The 21,910-nt window shown below is 46.6% G+C and overlaps 1 protein-coding gene across 5 annotated transcripts in view; it reads left to right on the top strand.

Annotated features, from left to right (window-relative positions):
- SEPTIN8 (septin 8) overlaps window positions 1–21,910 on the top strand; it is a 79,368-nt gene that overhangs the window by 47,729 nt on the left and 9,729 nt on the right. For 4 of the 5 annotated variants that reach the window (XM_075900343.1, XM_075900341.1, XM_075900344.1 and 1 more), the window contains 6 exons: window positions 419–614; window positions 2,498–2,684; window positions 15,522–15,683; window positions 19,305–19,401; window positions 20,787–20,955; window positions 21,221–21,353. In XM_075900343.1, coding sequence (XP_075756458.1) covers window positions 448–614; window positions 2,498–2,684; window positions 15,522–15,683; window positions 19,305–19,401; window positions 20,787–20,955; window positions 21,221–21,353 — 915 coding nt within the window. In that variant the 5' untranslated portion in view covers window positions 419–447. The remainder of the gene's footprint in view (window positions 1–418; window positions 615–2,497; window positions 2,685–15,521; window positions 15,684–19,304; window positions 19,402–20,786; window positions 20,956–21,220; window positions 21,354–21,910) is intronic. The other variant, XM_075900342.1, reaches the window with a different exon arrangement.

The following is a 21,910-nucleotide window of genomic DNA, read 5'->3' on the forward strand; positions in this document are numbered from 1 at the left end:
CCACTTTGAAACACCACGAGGAGCCCAGCTTCAGAATCCACGCGGCATTTCAAAGCAGCAGCACCATGGGGAGCCTGGGGTGTGGCCCTAGGCTCCACGCAGCACTTCTGCTTTGAAGCAGCCCTTCTTTCCCCTCCCTCACCTCTTGCTGCCTCTTTCTGATAGAAGCATCAAGGGGCAGGAGAAGGAAGCGACTAGTCAACTAGGTGTCGATTATCCGATAAGTATTTGCTTATCAGATAGTCGACTAGTCCTTCACTTCCCTTATAGGAACATCACAATGATTATCCCTCTCTGAACCTGGGGGAGTTGCTGTAACTTCTCACAGTTTAATTTTTGTTCTTCTCTGTAATTAATTCACTCTGAAGTCCCTTTACAAATTCCATTCTGCAATGAACTGGTGACTCTTCCTTCCTAGGTGAAACAGGCATCGGGAAATCCACACTAATGAACACACTTTTCAATACCACCTTTGAGACGGAGGAGGCCAGTCACTACGAGAATGCAGTTCGCTTACGACCGCGTACCTATGACCTTCAGGAAAGCAACGTGCACCTGAAACTGACAATTGTGGATGCAGTGGGGTTTGGAGACCAGATAAATAAAGATGAAAGGCAGGTTATGTGCCATTTCTGCACCAGCCTCTAGTGCTGTACCATGTAGCGTTGTATGATTCTCCCTGCAGTGTCGCAGACTGAGCTTCTATTACTGGGCATCCCCAGTTTTGAGAAGTACTGATTATGTCCACAAATCTAGATTTGTGTTTTGTCTATTGTTAACTGAAGAGTGCAGGAATGAGCCACTGCAATAAATATGGGGAAGGCTAGAGGGAGTTCGGGTAAGGAGGCAAGGAGAGAGGGCAAGGTTAGTGAGGCAGTGAAATCTGTAACATATTGTAGGTTGCCTTAAAGAATCCTGTGTAATTCTACTGACCTGCTTATTCAGTGAGAGACACCCCAACAGGCCCACTCTCTGCTATCAGCGTGGCTCTCTTAGGAGACCTGCTGAGGAGCAATCCTTCCCCCAGGCTTGTTGCAGAAGCCATGAACGACGACTTCTTCCAAAGCATTGGGCCAGATTCTGCCGCCCTTACTCAGGCTGAGTAGTTTCCTACTCTGCAGTGAGTTCTGTTGTGTGCAGAATCCATCCTGTCGTTAGTGAAGGTGAGGAGTGTGTTGTGTTATCATTCCAGCCATCCAAAACGTATTACCCGGGCAAGTGAGCTCATACTGTGAGTCAGAAAGGTGCTGGGTGACAGGGGAACATACTGAGCTGTGACTTGCATCAACAATCTGTTTAACTGGCTCAAAAATTCACTGGGTAAATCCTGAGAGATGCTGACCATCTGCGGCTCCTTCTGAAGTAAATGGGAATTGCAGATGCTCAGCATGTCTTAGGTTTAGTTCGGGGAATAATAGTCTCTTGCCTTTCAGAGGGTTTGGCTAACTAACCTGTAAACTCTTATAAATCTAGTTTAAAAAAACAAACTATCTGTGGAATAATTGGAATTGTCCATTCTGACAGTGATCAGTTTGTGATAGTGGTTCCACCTACCTACCCACACCCATTTAATTGCCTGTGCAATTAAATTGTTTGAATCAAGTTAGGGATGTAAATGAATAGTTGACTAACTGGTAAGCCTAGGCTTATCTGCTAGTCCAGTTGACTACGTGCATTCCCTCCCCACCCTTGCTGCCTGATACAGCTCCTGCGTGGCATCTTCCGCCCGGCATCACGGGGGAAGCCAGATCAGTCCTGGCTTGTGCTGGGTCCAGGACATACCCCTGCTGTGGCTCTGCGGTTTAAATGTAGTAAGAGTTGGGCTGCCCGCCCACCTTGCTTTTACTACATTTAAACTGCAGACCCGCAGCAAGGGTAGCTCCTGGACCCAGCGCTAGCCAGGACTGTGCGATTCTTCCCTTATTGACTAATCGTGTAGTCGATAAAAATTCTATTGACTACACAAATAGCAAATTACCCGGCTCTTAACATCTTTAGATCAAATGACAAGGAAATCACTTTTATTAAATAAAATAATTAGATGATCAGTTAAAGTCTGTGAGTTTGAGTCCCTGTAACATGTCTTGCAATAATTTCAGTTGGCCTTCTTCAAAGTAATTATCTGCCATGTCTATCCAGTGGTAAAGGATCTTTAGGACTCCTGGGTTCATATTACTATGCTACTGCATCGAAATACTTTACACCAGAAATCTGGTCAAAACTTGATGTATGGAAATAGTCTGTTTTCCATATTTCAGTCTCATCAGCATTAACACTTTTGTTCTGTCACACAGCCTCTGAAAATACTATACTCGTTTTGATTAGAAATTGCATGTGTGAACGTAACATTCTGCATGTTGCCAATGGAGGGCTAAAATTGTTTATGCCTCTTTGTAAATTATTTTTAATGAATAGGCCTGAGAGAATACATAATAATTTTTAATTGGCAACTTCGTTTAAACTTCAGCATTCTGGTTGCTAATGGCACTGTTTTTAGTTACAGGCCAGTAGTTGATTACATTGATACGCAGTTTGAAAACTACTTGCAAGAAGAGCTGAAAATTCGTCGATCTCTCTTTAATTATCATGACACAAGAATCCACGTCTGCCTTTACTTCATCACTCCAACTGGGCACTCGCTCAAATCCTTGGATCTGGTAACAATGAAGAAGCTAGATAGCAAGGTAAGGCATTTAAGGCAAGCATCTGCTCTTCAAAAGTAATGTATGTTTTCAGTTAAGGGTAAAGCAATATCAATGCAAAGTATTTTTCCCACATACATCTCAAACCACTTCACAGGTGATAAATTCTCAGAACAGCTCTGTAAACCTGGTTGGTTAAAGCATAGGTCTGCCTGATGAGTGACTCCTTTAGATAGTTCCATGGGGTTCTGTGTTCATTTCTTCCCAGTGGCTTCCACCATAGAATGTGCTCCTTTTGCAAGAAAAAAAAGACACTTGCTTGACAATCTCTTTCAAGTTTTTCTACAGTGCCCATCATTGGAATAACTTTGCTTGGGAGCTGAAAGTCATGCTGGGCTGTTTCTGGCTGCTCATCTCTAGTGAAACGAAAGTGTCTACAGTTGAAGCTTAGTTCACTGTTGTTTTTGTGAGGAATGGAGATTTATTGACATAGCAAGCCAGGATAGGCTCCAGCTTGTTGTCTCTGAGCTGCATTGTAGCAACGGCAGAGCTAGCTGAACTATCAGTAGTGATAACTGGGGCAAAAAGCAGTAAAATTGAGACTCCTTGCTTAAGGTAACGGATTTTGCCCTTGGATATATAAATGGAGCAATTGTTGCAGAACAATTGTTTTTACATTTGGACTTGACTTACTATGGCTGCACTTTAAAATTGTTTGTCCCTATTTTTCACATTGGAGAAGTAAGTGACTTGCCCTGGATCAAACAACAAATAAAGAGTCAGAGACAGGAACAGAACTTACATGTCTTAATGGTCTAACTCCTGAACCACGTTGCTTTCTCTAAGTATGGTAAGGGCAGTAAGAATTTTTAAAAGGTGGGTCTGTTTATAGTCTAGCGAGTGGTTACATCTATTTTGTTACATATGTCCTCAAGCAGTTTCTCCCTTAGGTGACAACTGGTCATGTAATTTGCTACATGACATTCATGCTGTTTAAAGTAGGGTTCTTGACACACTTTCTACTTGGTCAATGTGCTGTGAGGAAGCTGGAGAAGTTTCAAAAGGTCACTGATGTCTTATTTGTATTGGTTATTTAATCAAAGTGATTTCCTTGTCTTGAAAAATATTTAACACTTAGGATGCCAGCTCTTTTTCTAAATGTCTATGGGTACCTAGAGAGAAAAGTTGGGTGAAGTGATATATTTCATTGGACCTCCAGGACACAAATGACTTCCTCCCACTTACTCAGCAAAATTAACAGCCTCCGTCAGAACACCAGCCATGGATGTCCCATTCCAAAACAGCGACATCCCTCATAGTGACAGCATAGCGGCCTGCTTCAAATAGCTGCAGGGCAATATAGAACCCTCAGCTATCCACCCCAAACACATGGCCAAACTCATCCATTTCATACTCACCTATAACTGCAACAGATGCTTTGTCCAAACCATGAGAACAGCCAGGGGTATTTGGATGGCTCCCCAACATGCCAGGCTCTTAAGGGGCCAGCTGGACACATGCCCCATGAAACCAATGATAGACCTAAGATACATTGATGATATTTTCATCCTCTGGACAGACAGCTTAAACACTCTCACCGATTTCCACCACAGCTTCATCACACACCATTCCTCCATTAAACTTTCTCTGGAACATTCTCAGATGAGTATCAACTTCCTGGACACTGCAATCAGCTTTAATAATAGAACCCTGCAGAAAGTAATATACTAGGAACTCATGGATCACTACACGGACCTTCATAGATCCAGTAACCACCCCCAAAAAAACCTAGAATTTGTTATTTGGATCCGGACACCCCAATACCATAGAGAATGGTCCAAAAGAAAGTCTGTGATATACATACTTAAAACCACTTTCACCAAACAGGGTCTGGAGAAGTACAGCACATCATGGAACAGGCCACCAAGTACCCTCAGATAACTTGCTTCAATATAGCAATAATCCCCCCTGTAATAGCATACCCCACCCTATCATCTGGCACCCCACACTGAAACCCATATGGAGTATCATCAAACAAATGCAACCCATACTTGACGGGGACCTTGTCCTCCAAGTACTTTCCTGTACCCCATGTCTGGTCTTCACCCAACTCCCCAGCCTCTCCACGTTCCTCATCATAAGCAAGCTCCCCACAGACCAAGACTCACCAACTCAAAGCACATCAGACCCTGCCAGAACCACAGATGCAAAATCTGAAGACATCTCCACTGCTATAACAATCAGCACCCTCCACAACACACCTTTCATGATCTGTGGGTCTATCCAAGCACGTGTGTACTCATCCACTGCATTAAATGCCCCAGTAACAACTATGTGGGTGAAACCAGACGATCACTATGCTCTTGAGTATAGACACAGAAAACAATACAAGACAAAAAACCTCAATACCTGTGAGCTGGGTGAATAACTTGGCAGAAAGCAGTCGAGCCCAGGAGCTTAAATTCACAATGCCAGAAGTCATGAACTGAACAGATAAATACTGGATTTATGGCTCATTACTACAATCTGTAACTCACCGACCCCCTCTTTTTGTCCTATGACTGCAGAGTTGTTCACAGGACACTCTACCTTGAATGCTCTCTTAAAATATGTCCTAATTACTTATGCCGAACAGTCTCCTCCTGCTGCCATTTAACAGTGACACCTTTCCTAGACCGGAATAAGAGCTTTGTTTGGTTCAAAAGCGTTCCTCTCTCACCAACAGAAGTTGGTCCAGTAAAGGATATTACCTCACCCACAGGTATCTGTGGCAGTTTAAAATATACATCCCTCTAAATTCCATCTTCTAGCGCTATCTGGGGGAAAAGAAATAGATCCCTGCTGGCTCTGCTAGAAAAGTGATGGGATTTTTCGCTGTGAAATCTAATAGGATTGGAGGCAGGTCCTTCAATGCCTGGGCTCAGATATGGCTCAGGGCACAGGAAAATGATTTTAGCTTTGTAAGTTTAGGGCCTAATATTGAAGCTCTCCTCTGTGCAGTCTGATTGAAACTATTACAATCTGAGGGCAGTCATCTCTCTCTATCTCTGGACTCAGCACCATTCAGGATCAGGTGATATCCCTACAGCATGGACTCTGCAGTCACCAGGGAAACGCTGAATCTCTTTTTAAAGTCTACTTCTCAGTCCAACTATAGGTGGCTCAGATACCTTCCCTGGTGTAGACATTAACTAGAAGGAGATTGCAGCTCTCTGTGTCCCACACTAGCCCCAGCAGCTGGCTGCGTTTTATTTTGCACTGCTTGCTGGCTTCTGGCTTGTAACTGGAGTTGCTATGTAGGTGCTGCACCCCCTGGGGTTGAAATGATTTCCATTGTATACACGCCCACCATCCAGATTGTACCAGCCCCCCTACTGTTCCATTAACATTGCAGGGCATCTGAAAACTTTCCCCTAATAAACTCTGTCTCCTGGCATGATGCCAACGTTACATGTTCTCTAAAGTATGTTTGCAAGAATGCCCATGTGTGATTTCCCTGGAGCCCTTTGTAGTGCTCCCACAAAGCTTTTGTATTCCTTTCCCTGGGCATTCCCTTCCCTTAACTCCTCCCTACAGCCTTTGTAACTTGACCTTTGTGTAAGTGGGCTCTTGGCCCCTTACTGAAACTTAAAGCTTTTTTTAGTTGGCCCTCTCTCAGTATCAGGAGAAAGGGGAAAGGCTGAAGGGGTGTCAGACTCCTGGGACTGACAGGTCCCCAGAGCAAGCGAGTGCGGAGAAGCCAGCACTCCAACTCAGCCACATGACAGAACCTAGTCAATAAATTGTATGTGGTTAAAATTCAATCACTGGGCACAGAAGTGGCCAGAGGGGATAGAGAACCCCAGAGTGGAGCTACCCTAGGCCCCGTCCTGAATGACCCATGATGAAATTGGGGGTTAAGCCCCCCAGGAATCCTAGGTCAAACCTTGTTGGGATTAAAAGGACTCTGCTGCATAGAATAGAGAAAGTGGAGTCCTCAAGGTCAGGCGGGCATCTGGGTAAAGGGAGTTGGGGTGGAGATTGCAGTGGGGTAGTATAGAAGCCAGGAAAATCATCATGGGCCCATTCCCCTACTTTCACAGGATAGTATCAAAATAAACCATTTGTAATTGGGCATAGATGAGAAGTATTTTTTCCCATAGGAATGTTAGCAAGTAGTCGACTACTCAACTACCCAATAAGCTTTTTGGGTAGTTGAGTGGAGTAGTCGACTACTCACTTCCCTCCTGCCCTTGCTGCAGAGGCAGCAAAGTGGGGGGATCAGGAACCAGTGCTGGGGGGAGCCGGCTTAAAAGCTGGTTCCTCCCAGCACCGTCTCTGTGGCAGCCTCTAGCCACGGCCAGCCCTGGCCACTATGAACAGGGGCTGCTGGACTTGACCGAGCAGTCCCAGCTTGCGCTGGTCCGGGATGCTGCACCTCTGCGTTTTAAATGTAGTAAAAGCCGATGGGCTCTTACTACATTTAAAATGCAGCGCTGCAGCGCAGGTGGCTCCCAGAGCCAGCATGAGCCAGGACTGTGAAGTTCCAGCTCAAGCCAGCTCCCAGCTACGGCTCTGTAGAATGGCCCTTTATCGACTAATCATGTAGTCGATACAAATTGTACCTACTGCACGATTAGCCAGATCTCTGCAGTTTAACATCCTTACTTTCCCATGTGGCTCAGCTACACTGAGGTGGTTCTGTTGCACCCGCCTCCCCAAACCTGCAGCACATGGGTTTATATTCAACGGGCTAACTACTTAGATGAATTCAGCATCTTTAGATGACTAGCAAAGGGGTGGCTGGTGATCTTTCTTATGTTGGATCCAAGCCTGTACAGATATTTTGCATTTCACCATCCTTCATACGAGGATTCCAAAGTGCTTTACAAGCTTTCATTAATTTAGCCTCTCAGCACCCTCCTGGTAGACTAGTAAATGCTCTCACCCCCATTTTGCAACTGAGGAATCAGAGACTAAAGATTTAATCACCACAAGTATTGACGTCAGTGAGAACTTCTGAGGATCAAGTTCAAGGTCAGAAGTCTATGACTGAGCTAGGGATCAAAGCCCAGGTCTGCTGAGTTTGTCCTGCCTCTTTCCCACTAGTGTAGCCTCTTTCTCTCATAGGCTTTGTATCCTACATTGGTTTGAGTTCTAAGACTTGCTTAACAAGAGGCCTGAGGTTTTTTGGTAGCAATCCGATTGTCATACCTCTACTGTATCATGTCAGTAGGGTGATGTCAGGTCGTGGGTATGTAGTCTTGATTCCCTATGTTGATTTTAATAATGTGTCTTGTTCGAGGTACGGAATTTTCAAGATTTTTCTAGGGCTACGGCTTTTTTTGCATGAAGTTGTCCATCTTGCCGTAATACCACATTTGTTCTGCAGCTGAGCTCATGGCCAGCTGTTGTCTGCTGTGTCTAATTACTTCCAGGCAACCAGAAACATCTTCAAAGCTGGATGTTAGGTAAATAATAGATGACTGGATGTCTGTTAAACAGAGGCATATTTGAATTGAAATGTGCCTAACTTTTCCCTTGGTGTGAGTAGAAAAATAAGAAAAGAACTTTAAAAAAAAACCATCTCCTTGTGGCACAGATAAGCATGCTGAATTGTTCATTTAAAGTGCTGTTCTGGCCTAAAAAGTGACTCTGTAAAACTGGCATCTTGTGGCTCTATGTTTATCATCTCTTCCCAGTCAGCATGCTCCATTTACAAGATAAAGGTACCTGCTTGCCCTGCCTGAGTTCAGTGATCTCAGGTGGACTCTTTATGTCTTGCATGTCAGAAAGGTTCTGCAGGCCACTTTGGGCCTTAGTTATTTCTGTGCGTTCCCAGACATTGTTTTCAGTGACTGCTGTATAACTCCACTTCCTTCAGTGGGGATCACCAGGTGTAACTGGAACTTGGTGGACAGTAAGGATGTTAACTATTGACTGACTAATTGAATAGTCGATGCAATTTGCATCAACTATTCGATTAGTCGATAGGGTGCCTCTTCCTTCGAAGTGTAGCATCAGCCCTGGGGTTCCCCAGGCTCCATGCAGCCCTGTCGCTTTGAAACGCCTGACACCAGGCTCCCTGCCGCATTTCAAAGCAGCAGTGCCACACGGAGCCCGGGGCCGGCAGGGGAGTCCCCGGGCTGAATGCGGCGTTTCAAAGCAGCAGCGCTGCGTGGAGCCTGGGTCTGGTCCCAGGCTCCAAGCAGCACTGATGCTTAGTAGTATCCCCTTCTCTCCCCGCCCACTTTGCTGACTCTTTCTGATAGAGGCAGCAAGGAGGGGGGAAGAGACTAGCTGACTAGCCTGTCGACTAGCCGATAAGCATTTGCTTATCGGATAATCGACTAGTCCTTCACATCCCTAGTGGACAGTTTGGTTGGTGGTGCGCATAAGCTAGAATAGAATCCAGCTGTGGGGACTCTAGAGTGCAAACAGGAGTGTGGATATAAGTAAAACTGTATTCACTTCTACCAGAGTAGGAAAACCTGTTCATGTTTATTGATTTACTGACAGGAGGAATAAAAAGGTACAGTTTCCCACAGACCCTTTGCAGGGTGCAATGTAGAAGCATAGCTAGGGTGGGACACTTGGCTTTGGGTGTAATGATGGGATCAGGGGGAGGGTTTAGAAGGGATCTGGGCTGCCCTCTACCCCCTTCAGCCAGCCTTGCAGGGAGGGATGTTATGGATACGCTATGCAGGGGCCTGGCCTTGCTCTGCCTGGTGCTCCAGTTGGGGCATGGAGGCTTGTCCTGCTCTGCCCATTTTCCCAGTGCTCCAGCCGGGGAGTGGGACATGGCCCCATGATCCAGTCCCCGACTGGAGCACCAGGAGGGCATAATGGGGTGAGCCCTTGACCCCACTCTCCTGCTGGAGCATGGAGCAGGAAGAGTGGGGCAGATGCTCAACCCTGCTCCCCAGCTGGAACATGGGGGGGTGGATGGGAGGAACAGGGCCAGCACTGAGGCTGGAGCAGAGCTGGATGCTAAATGGTGGGCAGTGGCCCTCCTAGGCCCACCTGTGTCTATGCCCCTGGTACAGTGGCACTTTAATGAAGATTAAATTCAAAGGTACAGAAGTTTTACTCTCCGCAGAATGCGTTTGAAGCAACCCCCAATAGCCAGACCTGTTTGGTGTCCTGGTAGTTTGCTCCTGCTTATTCAGTATTAGAAGACTTACCCAGCATTGCCTGGGTTCTGGGGTGGCGGGGCCACTTGGTCTACCCGATGGCTACTCTCTGGGGTTGGCCTGGGGGCGAGGCGGTGGGGAGCAGTAGCATGCAGGCTTGCCTGGTGGCTTCTCCGTGGGGCTGGCCCGGGGTGGGGCACACAGGCCGCCCACCGGCTTCTCCCCAGGGTGGCAGGGGCCGTGCTGCTAGCCAGCGGCTGCTTCCCAGGGCAGTGGAGCTTGCTGCCCACCTGTGGTCATTTGTGACTATAATAGTTCCTACTGTCACACCCCTTCCTTTCCGTTTGATGTGAACCAGTCCTATTCCCCACATGCCCCATTGTCCTGGCACAACCTAACTCAGACCTGGCTTTAAGTTATGATAAGAGGAAGCTGCATGCCAAAGTTGGTGTCCTAGCTCTTACTGTTTAGGAAGAGTTCTTGAGCAAAAACACTCTAAGACGGACAGACAGACTGATCACTCACAAACTCTCTAAAATATATAGTAGACTATACTTTGTAAGCCTAGGTCTGCGTTTTATTATACTGGAGCAACCCAGTGCAGAGAAAAAGCAAAGTTGTGGGATCTTTTGGGTGACCTCCAGGGTAAAAAATAATGTGAGATGCCATTGGAGCTAGAAGAGAACATTCATCCCCCTTTTTTGGGGGGGAGGGGGATAAGGTGAGAGATGACAATTACTGTTTTGCTCTGGGGTCCTCTTTGACCAAGGGCCAGCCTTCTTTTGCAGGGGTTTTAAATGAAGCGCTTTACAGCCCTTTGGAATAAAAGGTTTAACATTTTAGAATGAGCCAGTCATATCCGAGTAAAGATTACATCCTTTATAGGAGTTCTGAATACACGGTGATTACCTGGATCGCATCAAAAATGAGCATGAAGGGGATTGGCATTCGATCTCAGAAAACTTTACTTCTGAGGCCTGGGAAGTAGAAGTTTGATCAGAATGATTCAGTTAGAGCTGCCCTTACATATAATTCGGGATGTGAATGAGTAGTTGACTAGTTGAATAAGCCTAGGCTTATCAGTTAATCTAGTTGACTGCTCAAATTTCCACCTGCTTGCTGCTTCTATCTATCAGCAAGTGGAGGGAGGGAGGAGCTGATGCTGGGGGGAACCAGCTTAAAAGCCATTTCCCCCCAGCACCAGCTGTGTGGTACCGCCTTCTCCCCCCACACTGCTGCCTTCCTCAGAGGCAGCAGTGCAGGGAAGTGGGGGCAGGTTTGCAGCAGCAGCCTGTACCCGCAGAGGATCTAACCTCCCTGCAGACAGAGACTGCTTCGTGGCAGCCTCCCCTATCCCAGCAGCCTCTTTCCATGGGGAACTCGAACACCCCATGGAAGGGGCTGCTGGCACACTGCACTGCTGCCTCTGTATCAGAGGCAGCAGTGTGGGATGGAAGGCAGCTGGTCCATGAGGAAATCCGGTTTTTAAACTGGCTTCCTTAGCAGACTGACTCCTACCTGGCACCCTGCAAGAGGCAGCAGCGTGGAGTGGCAGGGGGCTCCCCAAGAGCGGGGCTGGATTGCAGTAGCTACCAGCCCTTCCCTTGGAGATATAGAATAGTCAACTAACTGGTAAGAATTCATACATGGTCAGTCAACTATTCTATTACCCACTATCTAACACCCCTACATATAATCATTCCTTCTCACAGACTTCGTAGTAAAGATTTGAGCAGCAGTGTGGAAACATGGGGACCCTTGGATCCAATTCCTAGCTCTGCCAGTGACTTCAGACACTTGTGACCTGATTTTACAGAGGTGCTGAGCACACATGGGTTTAATTGGGAGCTGAAAACGAGATGGTAAATGTCCATGACTCAGTTTCCTTATCTTTAAAATGGGAATAACACTTAACCACATATGGGTTCTATACAGCTCAATTATTGTTTGCAAATCACTGTAGAATCCTTGACCAAAAACCTTATGCATATGCAAATCATGATTCATGTTGTGATGTTAGTCTACTCAGGTAGTGGAAAGAGAAATCTCTTTTTGTTTCAGCTGCGTTCCCGTGCATATGCTGGCTTTATAAACTTAGGAGTGAGATGAGACTTTGGCTCTGACTCCTAGCTAAATTGTGTATCAGTTGATTGGGGTGATGTCCTTCACACTGCGAGTAGATACATGAAGGCCGTTGTAAGAGGAATGATGTATATTAGTGGATGGATCAAGTTCAACAGCACTTGAAACACCATTTGTTTTGTCGTTGGTTTTGATTTATTAGACTTTTGCAATCTTTTTTTCTTATAACAAACCAAACAAATGTTAGAAGCCAACAAATAAAGCAAGTACAGAAGGGCTGTAGATCAGAAAAGTCTAAGGTCTCATACAGTCACAGATTCCTGTGCATTAACAATGGTCCGGGCACAGGGATTCTTTTGACACGTATTAAAACAAAATAATAATAAAACTAAGGAGATCTAAGTCAAGAAGGAAAAGTGTGGGGGCAAGGACTAGACAAAGAGAAGGGGATGGGAAGAGTGCATAGGGGGGTTGCCTAGTTCTTTTCATCCAGGCCTCACGTATGGGTCATTAGTTGGAAAGTGATGAGAAGGAGGGGGCATAATCATTGTAACAGGATGCTTTCTGATAGCTTCCTGATGCAGTTTTCTTTTTTTGTAAACAGCTGTACATATTTTTGCCAGGTGTCAGGGAAAGTCAGAGTAATCCAAGACTAATTCAACTGAAACATCATTGTCCATTGGCATTTTTTGCTGTTAGCTAATTGCTGGCATTCATATTTGTATTGGGTGCTGATTGTGGGATGTACCCTCTGTTTGAAAAGCACATGGGATCTTACGTTGTGGAGCAGAGGAGTCTACTTGATTTGCCTCTTCAAGGGAAACAGAATCTGATCAGTGGGGATTAGAGCCAAATCCTAGGAGCCTGGGTCTTCACTTCATCTGAGCAGGGTCATGGCCCAGGAAAATACAAGGGGGAAACAGCTGTTAACACAATCTCTGCATCCTCATCCCCAGCAGAAGGGCATGTGTGGGGTCCTTTACCTGCTGCATTGTTGTAGGTAAAAGGCTGAGCTTAGGTAATGCTGTCAGAAGAAGAGGACTTGTTGCCTCTGACTCCAGTTAGTCCATTAGGGGGTTGTGTTAATGGGCCTTGATAGACCAGCCAGCACTGGTGAACTCCAACCTCTGTAGGTCAAAAATGCGAGAAGTAGAAAAACGTTCGTTGACAAATCAGACTTTCCCTTAATTTGTCTCAAGTCTTGTTTCCCTCTTTTGAGTATAAAACCAGTGCAGAATTTTTCAGTGGTGGGTTGTAACTTGGAATTTGACATTTCCGTGCAGAGGGAAAATATTTAAAAGTGTAACGCTAACAGGCAGAACTCAACCTGGGACTTCTGGAGCTTAGGGCATGAGCCTCAACTGCTTGAGCTAAAAGCAAGGTGGCTCTCAGCTAAAGCTCTAGAACAGCGGTTCCCAACCTTTTCCAGATGGGGACCCATTTTGACAATTTAGGAAGACTTGGTGACCCATGGCAATTCAAAAACGGGGGGAGGAGAAGAGACAGAGCCACCTGGGGAGACACTTGGCGACCCTTTTGAAATGTAATGGTGACCCATATTTGGGTCCCAAACCTTAGGTTGGGAAACCTGCTCTAGAGCAAACTCATTCTCTCCCTCCCTCCCTCCCTCCTTCCATCCATCCATGTGGTCTGTGTGCCACTACATGGGACAGTGAACCACACCCAGTAGGTGTGTAGGTTACAAAAGCACTTGCTGGAAAAGGTCCCACGTCTCAGGGAGCACTTGCCATTCACCACCATCAGCTGCCACCTCCTGGATCAGACCCCCAGAGGGTACAGACAGGTCTGCAAGCTAATTTCCCTTCCCCCACAACTCCAGCAGCCTCCAGATTGTGTGTGGTCTAGGGACAGACACACAGCACCTCCAGTCGTGGCCTATAAAGCCCCCGGACGTTGTAAATCACTTAAAACTTGCTGCCTTTCCTTGTCCCCGTGTCCCACCTCCAGTTATACCTCCTTGCTCCCCCTTTGTGCTTTCTCTTTCACCAGACCTCCAGAGGACAAGAGAGGACTTCCTAGTCTAACCTGAACACTGCCTTGTGTACCCGGCTCTCCACAGTATTAGATGATAATGAAATGGCTCCCTACCTGACAAATGTAAAAATGGCTCTTGGTGTTGCTAGAAGGGGCTACACAAGTGACTGTGAATGGCTCACACTCCCTGTAGACTTTAGGATAGCTGTGAGAAATGGCTTTGAGGAGCCTGGTGTGAGGTAGCTGTACAGTGTTTGTTTTGGGGCTGAGCCGCTGATGTGAAAACACTATTAAGCAACACCCACTGGGAGAACACTGGCACTTCACAGCTGGGTGTTGTTTCTCAGTCAATCACTCTGTTTGCAGGACACACACAGTGTGGCACTCAAGGAGAGTTTTAACACATGTTAAGATAAGTTGCTGTAGAGATTCTGACAGCGAGTCCCCGCTGTTCCCCTTGAACAAAGAGAGGGTTTCGGGCTTTCTGTAAATATTTCAGAGGATGAGCACTGGGTTGAAATGGCCTAAACAAGACAATAGTGAAGAGCAAAAATATGAGCTTCATTGATCTTGGGTGCCCCTATCAGGAACTAATGAAGTCCTGTCCCAGTGCTGCCTGAACTAAGCCTAGAACCAGGAAAAGGGTCTTTCAGGATAATGTCTGATTTTTTTTTTTCTTCTTTGCACCCTAGACTGTGCTGTGCCCCAGAAGCAGCCGGCAACAGGCCTGACTCCTAAGTGGGGGGTGGAGGGGTTGGGAGAGTGCACAGGACTCCATGCACTGCCCCTGCCCCAAGCACTAGCTCCGTACTCTTTTATCGGCTAGAACCTGCTGCTGGCTGCTTCTGGGGTGCAGCATGGTCTGTGGTGTCAGGAGTAGGGGTGTTAAATTTAATCAACTAATTGACTAGTCGGCGGATTTTCCGTCGATAAGCAGGGGACCCGCAGTGAGGTTAGTTCCCGGCCCGGAAGCTAACCCTGCTGCAGTTCTTCCTTTTAAATGTATTACGAGCCCGTTGGACCCTTTTAAATGTATTACGAGCCAGGAATCAGCTGCCCCGGCTCATACTGAGCCCCCCCATTGTGCTTCTGATTTTTAAATGTATTAAGAGTCGGTAGGCTTTTAATACATTTAAAAAGCAGAGGCATAGTGTGAGGGACTGGGCGCGAGTTGGAAATAAGCTGATTCCTGGCTTGTGCCCGGTCCCCACTACCCCCTGCCTCTCCTGTCCCCAGCGGAGATGGTGTTGGGGGAAGGGACCAGCATAAGCCGGCTCCCTCAAGCACCGGCTCCTGCTTCCTCCCCCAACCCCTTGCTACCTCTAAAAGAGGCAGCAAGCGGGGGTGGGGAAGCAATTAGTGGAGGAACTAATTGACTATCTGATAAGCTTTTGCTCATCTGATAGTCAAGTAGTCGCTTATATCCCTAATCAGGAGAGGCAGAAGCCTGCCTTAGCACCCCCACTGCACCACTAAATGGGTGAGCCCCTGCTGCCCCAGCCCTGACAAATTACGTTGGGTCTCAGACATCAACAATTTGCTTCAACTGGGTCATGAGAGAAGAAGTTGGAAAGGCGCTGCCCTAGTGGATCTAAAACCATCAAACTGCTGCTCAGCCAGGGACAATGTTCACTGCTCCCAGATCTGTGCTGTAATGGTTCCCTTGGTTTCTCCCCTACTCTCACTGTAGGTGAATATTATTCCCATCATTGCCAAAGCAGACACCATTTCCAAGAGCGAGCTGCACAAGTTTAAGATAAAGATTATGAGTGAGCTGGTCAGCAACGGGGTGCAGATCTATCAGTTTCCCACGGATGACGAAGCTGTTGCAGAGATCAACTCCGTAATGAATGTAAGTCCATACTACTTATTGCATTACCTCTGAATATTGTAACAAAGGGAGCTCTTGGACAAAGGTACATTTTACAACGGGCCTTGAAGGGGCTGTGTGGATACTAGAACTGTTTTAAAGGCTGTTGCTAAAGAGAGAGACAGACATTATTTTGCTTGTGCTTTTAAACATCACTGTACAGGGATTTAATTAGTGTGTGACAGTTACGTATGAGAGGCCCTGCTCAGCTCTTAAGAGAGGCCACGTTCTGCTCTAAAATAAATTGCGTGCTGACATTTCAAGGCTGGGCTTGCAGCAAATTGAAATACATTTTGCAATGTTTTTGTTTTTAAATGTTTAGAAAAAATTAGAAATGTTCTGCCTGTGGGATGAGGAAAAAGAAAAGTGTCCAGTTTTTGAGGTTTGGGTTTTTTCCCATCCTTTTTCAGAAGCAACATGAAATAAGGAGAAAATAGAGGAAAGTTGGCAAGGGGGAGAAAACTGAAATATTTTTTAGATTTTTTTTTTTGGAAGACTCGGTACACTTGGAACAGGAAACTGTATTACAATTCATCATCTCTTTCTTAAAAAAACAACAACAAAATCCCCTCATTTTTCATGATTGGGAGCAGAAACTTTGAATGAGACGTTCCAGCCAGGTCTAGTTGACCATCTCCTGAAACAAAGAAGCCAAATACATTGAGCCCAACTTAAAATAAAACTATTGTACTCTGCTGTGGTATTTTTTAGGTCAAATTCAGCACTGATTAAAGTACATGCAAGTCTTGCTAATTTTCATGAACTGGACTATCTGAAATCTGAATTGTGCAGCACTGGTTGAAATTTTTCATCTGAATTGTTTTGTTTTTTAAACTGAAAGTGGCTTTTTCCACAGTAAAATTCCATTTTTGATTAAATGTTTTGGCCTCACAAAACAAAGTGGGTGGAAGTTTGGCGAGTTTGACAACCAAAAACTATAAAAATTGTGGTATAAAAAACTATAAACAATGAAACAAAAATGGTTCCTTGGTTGAACTATTTTGGGTTTGGTGGCTAATTTTTTTTTAACACAAAAACCCTGAAAAATGCAGAAAAATATTGATGAAAATGAGAATTCTCTTGCTTTCATCAAAATTGTTCATAGAGCGAGAGAGCGGGAACATTTCCCTGTGAGCTCTACTTTTGAATCTACTTCTTCCTATTAGTTAAGGACGTCTGCTAGCCCCTCCCTGTTGAAATCCCTGGGAAGTAGACCAAGACTGCAGTATGTTTAACAGTGTGGCGAACTCTGGATACAGGCTGTAACTGGGAATATAATACCTTCTAGGGATATAAGCGACTAGTTGACTACCCAATAAGCCTAGGCTCTGTATCAGAGGCAGCAAGGGGAGGGGGAAGCAGGAGCCAGTGCTGGGGGTAGCTGGCTTAAGAGGGGCAGGGGAGGCAGAGGCGTAGCAGGGCAAATGGCACAGCAGGGAAATCAGGGTGAGCAGAGACTCAAGCAGTCCCTGCTCACACCCGTCCCGACTGTTGCACCTTTGCCTTTTAAATGTGGTAAGAACCACGGGCAGCTCTTACTACATTTCAAAGGCAGAGGCGCAGCTAGGATAGCAAGCGCCCCCTTCTTCTCGACTAATCGAGTGGTCGGTTAAATTTCCATCAACTACTCGATTAGGTGACTAATCAAAATTTAACATTCCCGATACCCACCTGTCTGGCTACTGCTATGATACCTAGCTCCTAGTGTTTTCTGTGCACCTTTTTCTGGCAAAGCTCCCATTGACTGTTAAGAGCTTTGCTGACAGACCTCGGGGTAATCGAACCTGTCTTGTATCTATCACAATAAAGTCCTGCATGTGCTGGTGTTTGGGTAAGATGAGCTGTCTGCGACTTCGGCAGAAGGGGGTGCAATGTGTGTGGATGAGGGCAGTGTTTCTCAACCTTTTTTATAAAGTATCCCCTTTAAAAAAAAAAAAAAGTACCCCCGGTACCTAGTTTTCATACACACACAATTTTTTTCTACCATTGCAACTCATTTGTTTAAACAACTTAATCATAGCCGGGTGGGTGATGAAATTTTTGGGTGTAAAAAGTAGAAAAATAATAAAATGCTGTAAAGCTTAAAACAAAAATTCAGTTTTCTCCAAATTTCAGTTGTGTTGACGTACCCCCCAGACTTCTCTCAAGTACCCCTAAGGGTACTCGCACCACTGTTGAGAAACACTCAACTAGGGATGTAAAATCCCTTTTAATCAATTAACTGGTTAAACATTAACTGCTGGCGGCTCCGGCCAGGCTGGAGTGTTCCTCACCCACACTGGGCTGCTCCGGCCAGGCCTAGCCGGATGGGGTTATTCCGACCCAGCTGAAGTGGGCAGAGGGCTGTTCCATCAATTAATCAGGTAACCATTCACATCCCTAGTGTGGGCAAGTAATTATCACGGCATTTACTGCACCGTGCCTTTCCCACTTCCAGCACGAGTGCCACCACAAGAGGAAAGAAGCAGTGATGGGAGGGGAGGCAGTGAGAATGAAATACATGTTCTCTAATTTGATATTTGCCTTGGGGTGGGACAGAGACACTGACTGTGCCTGCAGCGCTCCATGTAAGGAGACATTCAGTCACTTGTGCGGGAGAAGGGAAGATGGGAGCCACCCTGCGGACTGTGTCCAGAGAACAGTGCGTGTGCTGAGCCAGCTTTGCACTTACAAAGCTGTTGATGTCATCTTGATGCCATGTTCCCTAAACGTGTTGTGATTTCTCCAATCCCATCCCCACCCACATGCCCCCACCCGCACACGCTTGGACACTAAAAAAATCACCGTGTGATGTGTCCTACAAATGCCCCATCCTGTGCCTTCATGTGAGCTGCTGTGCAAATCACCATTAACCAATGTCTTTGTGTGTATGAAACAAAAACCAGGACTATGTAGCACTTTAAAGACTAACAAGCTGGTTTATTAGGTGATGAGCTTTCATGGGCCAGACCCACTTCCTCAAATAGTGGAAGAAAATTGTCACAACCATATATACCAAAGGATAAAATTTAAAAAATGAACACATATGAAAAGGACAAATCAAATTTCAGAACAGAAGAGGGATGGGGGCGAGGAAGGTAAATGTCTGTGAGCTAATGATATTAGAGGTGATAATTGGGGAAGCTACCTTTGTAATGGGTAAGATAATTAGTGTCTTTATTCAAACTTAGGTGTAAAGTGTCCGATGCATGTGGACAGGTCTTAGCACGGTGGGGTGCTACATAAATAAGAACAATCTGGCAGGGAAGAGCCAGGCAAAGCCAGCAACACTTGATGTGCTGGGAACAGCTGTCATTTGGAAGAAACTGTCCACGGCATTAACAAAATCTCTCAGTGCTGTGCCAGGCTCTGGCTCCAGCCGTGCCAGGGCTCTGGCTCCAAGCTGCATTGTCAGCTCCATGGCAAGCAGGCGTTGGGCATGCAGGATGCCATGTACCATTTCATAGTGCAGATCGTGTTCACTCTGAGTCATGAAGATTCTGTGCTTGAGGCTAAATGATGTTGAAGGCCTGGCTAGAAGAGGCTCATGGCAGCTTGGTAAGATTGATGCCTGTGAGAGATTCTCGTGTGTGCACTGAATCCCCTGGGCTGATTCTGTTTCAGGCTCATCTGCCCTTTGCTGTTGTTGGCAGCACGGAGGAAGTGAAAGTTGGAAACAAGCTGGTGAGAGCTCGCCAGTACCCCTGGGGGGTGGTACAAGGTAAGGATGTCAGCCGCAGGGCACGTTGCAGGGCTGGGACTCCCTCGCTGTGAGTGTATGCTCACGCTCTCTCCTGCACGTCTCCCTTCTGCCACCATGTCTGTGTGTTGGGTGCCAGGGCAAGAGACCCGAGGACTCTGCATCACCATTGAAGGCTGCTTTGTTGAATCGAGTTTATCAGGCGCTTGAACCTTGCCTGAAGCTGTGGCGTGATTACAGCTGGGTCATACCAGCAGGTGCATTTGCTGTGCTACAACCAGGCTGGAAAAGGGTTCTGAGTTTCTGGCATCAGCAGAGGGAGAGGTTCCAGCAGGGAAAACCTTAGGAGCAGCCCATGTTCAGGACTAAAATTTACAATGAGCTGTTGTCACCAAGGAAACTCAACCCCTGGAAGGAGAGTTGGCTTTCTACAATGTGCATGAACTCGTCTCAGAGCAGGGTGGGAACTCCAGCTGCTCCCGAGGCTCTTTCTGCTTCTCTCTCATCCGTGCCGAATGTCTGGGTGAGGGACTGTGACTCTCCCTAGTTCAGTGTGTGTTGACTTGTTCAGGGTGTTTCTGGAGGGGATCGCTCCATGCTGTGCTAGGACGACTGGGGAAGTACAAGTGTCCTCCCTCGAGCGCTGCTCCTTTGGGAGCCCCTTTCGAAACGTGTGCTGTGCTGCCTGGGTGGGATCTTTCCCCTCAGCCCCATGCTGGCGAAGTAACAGCTCAGAACGGCGCATCGAACCGAGTTAAAAGGAAATGCATTTTCCTGGATTTTATTTCCTCTGTTCCCTGAGTTATGGCAAAGGCCTGGTAACAAAATCACCCCTGTCCACCCTTGTGTGCTCGTCCTGTCTCCCTTTGGTGACACCTATTTCCATGGTTAGCAGTGTGTGCAAGGCACCAAGTCTCATAGGCAATGTTCCCTCTAATTTTTTCCATCCAGGTGCGGAATAAATGTTATGTGCATTGAGGCATATGCAGATGTGCACCACCAGTCGGGACACAGGCTGCTGGCTCTGGGTGCTCTGCTAATCAGCTGGGTGGCATTTGAATCTCTCCTGGGTGGCTGCCCAAACACTCATCTTGCAGGGAACAGAGCTTAGGTCCTCTCATTGAACAGCCATTAATTCCTTTGTGCTCAGGACCCCTCGCTCTCAGAAATGCTGTCCTAGCCCTAGAACTTGCACCCTTGTCAGCAGCAGAGTCCTGCCTCGGTAGATTCTTCTGGAAGGGAAAAGCCCTCTTTCCGCAATGCTCTCCTGTTGGAAAACTTAGCTCATTGCCCCAGTGGTACAAATTCCCTGAGAGAGAACCTCACTGGGGTTAGTCAGTCCTGTTGTGTCCCTTCCTTCCAACCCCCCTACCCCACGTTTGCTGACTTTCTTCCCTTCTGTTCAGTCGAGAACGAAAGTCACTGCGACTTCGTGAAACTGCGAGAAATGCTGATCCGCGTCAACATGGAAGATCTTCGGGAACAGACTCACACTCGCCACTATGAACTGTATAGACGGTGCAAGCTGGAGGAGATGGGGTTCAAGGACACAGATCCTGACAGCCAGCCTTTCAGGTGCGTGACCTTTCCGTATCCCCACCCTATTTCCAGTAGCATTCCGCTCCTGAGCCTGCAAACCTTCCATCAGCTGGAACCCCCTTGGGCAGAGAGCTTGCTACACGAGACCCCTCCACTGAGAACTGCTAACATTGATAATCTCTCTGCTGATTGAGTTATTTCTCTTTTCCCCATTCCCTCTGCCTTCAAGCCATGTAGAAGGGTGTAGCCTTGCTAGTCACTATCGAGTAATGCCATAGCATCTCATTTGCTTTCGATCCAGCCTTCAAGAAACCTACGAGACCAAAAGAAAAGAATTCCTTGGTGAGCTGCAGAAGAAAGAGGAAGAAATGAGGCAAATGTTTGTTAACAAAGTCAAGGAGACAGAGTTGGAACTGAAAGAGAAGGAAAGAGAGGTGGGTGTGTCGGAGGCCTGTGAGATGGGCCCACACGTGCAGAGGTGGATGAAGTATGATGAGTATTTGAAAGATGCGAGCTGAGCACTGTGCTCTCAGTAAAGTAACAGCCTCCCCTTGTAGCAAATCCCAGCACCTGAGCCAGGGTCCCAAATGCATGCAGTGGTATCTAGCTAGAAGCTTATGTGGATCTGAACACTTCACAGACATGAATGAATTTATCTCCCCAGTAGCTGGCTTGGTAGGAAGTTATTCCCCTTGTACAGGTGAGGGGGAGAGGCACAGAGGATGACATTTGGAAGGCCACCTTAGGGTTTGTCTGCCCAGCATTTTGGAGCAAGCAGGAGTGAGTGGGAGCTCGGATTCTGAAACGTAGCAGAGCCCAACCTGCAACTGCAAAGTACTATCTCTACAGCTATTTTTAGAGCATTAGTGCAGTCCTGGCTAGCCTGAGTCTGTTGATCCACGTTTGGGGGACTCACTGCAAAATGCTGTATAGACATACCCTTAGGGTAAGTCCAGCTGCAAGCCAATGAGGGCTTAGATTCTTCTGAAAA

Source organism: Pelodiscus sinensis, chromosome 17 (genome assembly GCF_049634645.1).
Source record: "Pelodiscus sinensis isolate JC-2024 chromosome 17, ASM4963464v1, whole genome shotgun sequence".
Classification (NCBI taxonomy): domain Eukaryota; kingdom Metazoa; phylum Chordata; order Testudines; family Trionychidae; genus Pelodiscus; species Pelodiscus sinensis.